Below are 5,249 nucleotides of genomic sequence, written 5' to 3'. Positions count from 1 at the left end.
CACATGGAGGCATTTCAGTACCTGCTACCGATGATCGAGTTGGTGAAGGTGTTTGAGCAGGTGAAGGTGTTTGAGAAGGTATAGGTGTTTGAGAAGGTGTAGGTGTTTGAGTAGGAGAAGCTGCGGCGTGATGTTGTGAACAGCTGCTGTTGTTTGGTGCAACAACTGACCCTGGCATTGCAGTTTGAATTTCCTTCACAATGTTACATACTGATCCTAAAGTTGTGATCAGACCCTCAACCTTGTTACCTAGCTCCTCCAATTGTTGCTTAACATCTCCATCCTTGGATTTCAAAACTTGTACTTTGGCACGCGCAGGAGCAGAACAATCATATTGTGTACGAGTAACATGACCAATAGCACGAACCCGTCCTCTACATTCCTTCCCAAAAGCTTTAGTCACTACATTTATGTCTGGAAAAGGAATACTCGCAGCTTTTTTATGGTTGATATCTTCTTGCACCTTCTTAAGCTCATCCTTCCATGTTGAGCACAACACTGCATGTTTCAGATATAAAATATATAAATGACCAGTATAAATATACATATGAGTACTAATTCAAATGAAATACAAGCTGACTCACAAAGTGTTTTTGCGCACTAGGTAGAATTGCCCCTCCCTCTTGAGTATGAGATTTAATCCACACATCAGAGGTGGTGATTTCCATACCAGGATTCTCGCTCTCCTACCAATATAACGAGTCTATTTGTATTAATCAATCTAAACAAGGATAAGACTAACCATAATGGCCATATTTTGAGATTCATAAATCACAACAGAACTGAAATCAATATACATACCAGTTCATCTTTGATCAAAGTATGAGATTTATGACTGGTGGTGTGAGAGTGGTCATATAGCTGTCGCTTCCTCTTGTGCTCAGAACTACTTTCCTGTTGTTTAAGAGTGCTTTCATTCTCACAAAATTCTATCCACTCCTCTTCAGGTACACCAGGAGGAATATGTGCAATCCTTTCCTCATGAGTTGGATAGGGATCATAATAAGCATATCGTAACTCATGCTTGCGTCTCCTCCATAGATCCATCGACTTAACCATGATAACTTTAGAAGACTCGGCTATAAGATATACTCTCTGAGAAAAAAGAGTTATTTAGAATGTATGTAGAGCCATCTAATACATTTATGTCTTAATAAAAAGTATGAACAGAAATCATATTTGTACCTGCAGTTCCTTCCGAATATCATCTTTGTAAGTATCGGGCACATGCTTCCATGTTTTGAATGAGATGGGGACATGAGTACGAGTTAAGGCGCCTTTCAGGTAGCCGTGTGATGTTGAATTTTTGGAATTGGGAAGACCATTCTCATCTACTTCAACTTCTTCCATAATAACCTGCAAAACAACGACCAAGTTCTATGTCAGAAATAAGTTAAACCTATAACAGCAAGCCTTTGTAACTATGCACATAAACATATCAAACAGAAGCTATAAAGAATGCGCAAGTGATAACACAAAAATTAGGAGAAAAGAGAACGAACAGAACATATAAGATAATCCGCAAGTGATAAAACAAAATTTATCAGAAAAAGAACACAAACAAGCAAGTCTAAACTATCATTGTCACACAGAGCTTTAAACCACAGAATCGACACATATAAGCTTCTCTAAACTCTCATTGTCAGCAAGAGTTGACTGATAAATACTAGGAATTTCAATACTATCTATATATGAAGTCAATCCTTGCGATGAATGAAATACCAAAGACCACCCTTTTTCAGACAGATCCTTTGAGTAGAAAACTTGTGTCGCTTCAGATGCAAGAATAAATGGCTCATCCATAATTCCATCAACGCTTTTCATCTTGGACAAGTTAACCTTTATCAATTTTGTAATTGCATCAACCTTGCACCCATTAGTCTTGTCTTCAACCTTCACTCAATCACAATAAAATACAGTTTCTTCAAATTCCATAAAATTCAGCTTGATAATCTTCCTAATGAATCCATAATAGGTCATTTATGTTTCCTTGTAATTTGTGTCCGTGGACTTCGCTCTATAACTTGTAATAGCTTTCGTCGACACACCACTGTTTTGTGACACAACCAACCCCTCGTAATCTTCAGCACAGAAAGTAAATCCATTCACTTGGTATCTCTTATACGATTGTGCCTTGAAGAGAGGTCCATGCACTAGTCGCCAAAATGTTGAGTTTGCTTCATTAGCTTGTAACAACTGCAAGAGAACATGTGTGAAATCAAGATAATTAGTAAAATATGAATTGTAATTACACATAGATTACAGAAAGAGAGTCAAGGTACATAATTTAGGCAAATATGTTACCTCTTCGCGTAACCACAAAAGAAAACTCTTTGAGGGACAGTTTCTCTGACCACTAACATAGGATTCATACTTTCTACAATTAAAAAATAACTCAAAACAATTATATCGATAGATATATAACAACTCAACAGTTAAGGAAAACTCTTTGCAACCATAGTACTTAAAATACTTAAAGGTGTAAAATTAAAAATCGGTACCTTTGCCAATCATCTAATCCATCATACTTAGAGAGAATCCATTTGCGAGCTTGTTCAAACTGCACCTGAGTTAGAATAATATCCCTAGCTTTACTTAAAGACATCTCATCAGCAAACTCATCGTCATCATTAAAAAATGCCTGGCGAGTATGCTTATGAGTACCATCACCATCCTTTGACAGGACCTCCATGCCATACAAGCTTGCTTCTCGCTATGTATACCCTCTTTCTATGCACCCATCAATGTACCTTTTATTGCGCACCAACCCTTTGAAACCTTTCATTAACCTAAAAAGTAGCAATTAAACAACAAAGTCTGTTAGGACATGACAACACTAAAGTTATATACATTAAAAAACATAATCAATTATTCAAGTTCTAGACATTACTTAGGTTATAGACATTAAACAACAAAGTCAGTTGTGAAATTTTACCTCTCAAAGGGATACATCCACCTGAATCTCACCGGACCGGAGATTAAAGCTTCATATGCTAGATGAATCATTAGGTGAATACTGATAACAAATAATGACGGAGGAAAATGTTTCTCCAGAACACAGATTGCTTCTACAAGGCTGGCTTTTGCTTTTAGCAGATGTTCTCGGTTTACAACCTTTTCCCACAGAATGTTGAAAAAGATGCTGATTCGGAGAAGAGAAACTCGTAGCTCTTTAGGTAGCGATGTTGCAGTATGAACCAGCAGTGGAAGCAAATGCTGCATTACTACATGGTAATCATGAGATTTAAAATTCCTTAGCTCCGGAGGATTAACACTGACGCAGTTGCGAATACTTGAAGAGAAACCGAAAGGCACCCTCAGATTCTTCAAAACTGTACAAAAGTCAATTTTCTCCTTCTTCGTCATCTCAAATGATCCTTTTTCCATTGTTGTTCTACCAGTCTCAGCATCCTCTTTCAACCACAACTTCTTTCTTATCCCCATATCTTCCATATCTTGACGTGCAGCAGGACTATCTTTTGACTTGTTGTTTCCCATCATAGTATTCAGAAGATGCTCCATTATATTCTTCTCTGTGTGCATGACATCTATAATATGGAGAATCGCATTTGATCCCCAATTTGGAAAATCAAAGAGAATAGATCTTCGGGTGAACAGAGAATGGTCATTAACCTCATCTTCAACATTGGCGTCATCTTCAAGTTCCTGAAAATAGATAAACAAGCACTTTCAGAAACTAACAAATCTCCAAGGTAAAGAAAAAACATAAATCAAATGAAGACAGGACAGAGGACTATCCTTGTTGGTATCAGCTTTCCTTTTACGTTTGAGACTTGCTTGTGATGGTTGTTTTCTCTTGCCCTTCTTGGAACTGAGTTTACCTACAATCTCTTGTATCTGCAGCCCTGTTAGTGGCTATGGAGTTGTACCATGCTCCACACGTCCATCAAAATTTTTCCTATCATCGCGATACTTATGCTTCGATGGTAGCCATCTTCGGTGTTCCCTATAGCAGATCTTCTTAGTAAATCGCAGATAATCAGCAACAGTGCCTTCTCCACAAGTAGGACAAGCACAATATCCATGAGTTACACATCCCGCTAAATCCCCTAACGCTGGAAAGTCGTGAATACCCCACAACAACCGTGCTCTCATCAAAAATTCAGTTTTGCTGAAAGCGTCAAATGCTAGTACACCATCCCATAACTTATTCAACTCATCTACCAGTATTTCTAAATAAACATCAATTTTTTTACCGGGTGCTTTTGGGCCTGATACCAGCAACGACAACAAAGAGAATTCCTGCTTCATACACAACGAAGTAGGCAAATTATAAATACATATAATCACCGACCAACAACTGTGTGCAAGACCGAAACACCCATTTGGATTGAAACCGTCAGTTGATATCCCGAGTGTAACATTCCTTGGTTCCTTGGCAAACTCTGGCGAAAAACTATTTGCACATTGCCAAGCTGAAGAATCGATGGGATGACGCATGATGTTTATATCTGACTTTGCTCTAGAATGCCAAGTCATTGCCTCCGCGATCCATGGTTCGCTGTAAAACCTTTTCATCCTTGTAATCAACGAAAAATGTCTAACTGTCTTCTGATCAACAGTTGTAAGCTTCTTCTCATCATTAAAAACCTTCTTATACCTAGATTCTTGACAAACATGACACTTCACCAGCGATGAATGATCCTTCCAATAAAAAACACAGTCATTTACACAGGCATCATATGTTATATAATCCATTCCTAGTTCTTGGATCATCTTTTTCACTTATGCGTACTTAGATGGCAGTGTATTCTTTTCGGGAAGCAACTCCTTCATCAACTCTAAGAGTGCATTCATACCATTATCAGAAAACCCATATTGTGTCTTTATGTGATTCAACTTGATGGAAGCATACAATGCTGTCACTCCCTTATGACACGACGGATACAATGGTTCTTTTGCACGCTCATAGACAGATTCCTTTTTCTTCCTTTTCCTAGTTCTAACATCATTATGAACCCCACTATCTATTCTAATATTGTCATCTACTACAGCAGCACCATCATCCTCAATAACATCTCCTAAATTTTCACCCTCACCTATACCAGGATCAACATTTTCTACATTCTTAGCTACATCACCATTACTAGTGTTATCCACATGTGACCGTGCTTCTACTTCTAACTTTTCCCCATGAAAACGCCATGTCGTGTATGTAGAAAGAATACCATACTTAAGCAAATGCAATGAAATTTCACTAAGTATCCCCAATCCTTTACAGTTCTTAC

General features: G+C 37.9%; 1 protein-coding gene across 1 annotated transcript; it reads right to left on the bottom strand.

The window, feature by feature from the left end:
- Positions 1-2,713: 2,713 nt before the first annotated feature.
- On the bottom strand, positions 2,714-4,719 carry LOC113295449. The gene is made up of 3 exons (XM_026543789.1): positions 3,901-4,719; positions 2,936-3,666; positions 2,714-2,789 (listed from the first exon to the last, which is right to left on the bottom strand). Exons 1-3 carry the CDS (start codon positions 4,717-4,719, stop codon positions 2,714-2,716), a joined length of 1,626 nt encoding a protein of 541 aa, XP_026399574.1.
- Between the last annotated feature and the right edge of the window lie 530 nt (positions 4,720-5,249).

Source organism: Papaver somniferum, chromosome 7 (genome assembly GCF_003573695.1).
Source record: "Papaver somniferum cultivar HN1 chromosome 7, ASM357369v1, whole genome shotgun sequence".
NCBI lineage: Eukaryota > Viridiplantae > Streptophyta > Magnoliopsida > Ranunculales > Papaveraceae > Papaver > Papaver somniferum.
Note: the sequence above shows the minus strand (reverse complement) of the source record. Positions and strands in the feature narration are given on the sequence as shown.

What these genes read in the sequence shown, in the direction of transcription:
- LOC113295449 (XM_026543789.1), bottom strand. Translation starts at nt 4,719, where the DNA reads ATGGATTATATAACATATGATGCCTGTGTAAATGACTGTGTTTTTTAT. An exon ending in GGAAAAATTTTGATGGACGT is followed by an intron (nt 3,667 to 3,900) that starts GTGGAGCATGGT and finishes ATCTATTTTCAG; the next exon opens with GAACTTGAAGATGACGCCAA. An exon ending in TGGATGTATCCCTTTGAGAG is followed by an intron (nt 2,790 to 2,935) that starts GTAAAATTTCAC and finishes GCTACTTTTTAG; the next exon opens with GTTAATGAAAGGTTTCAAAG.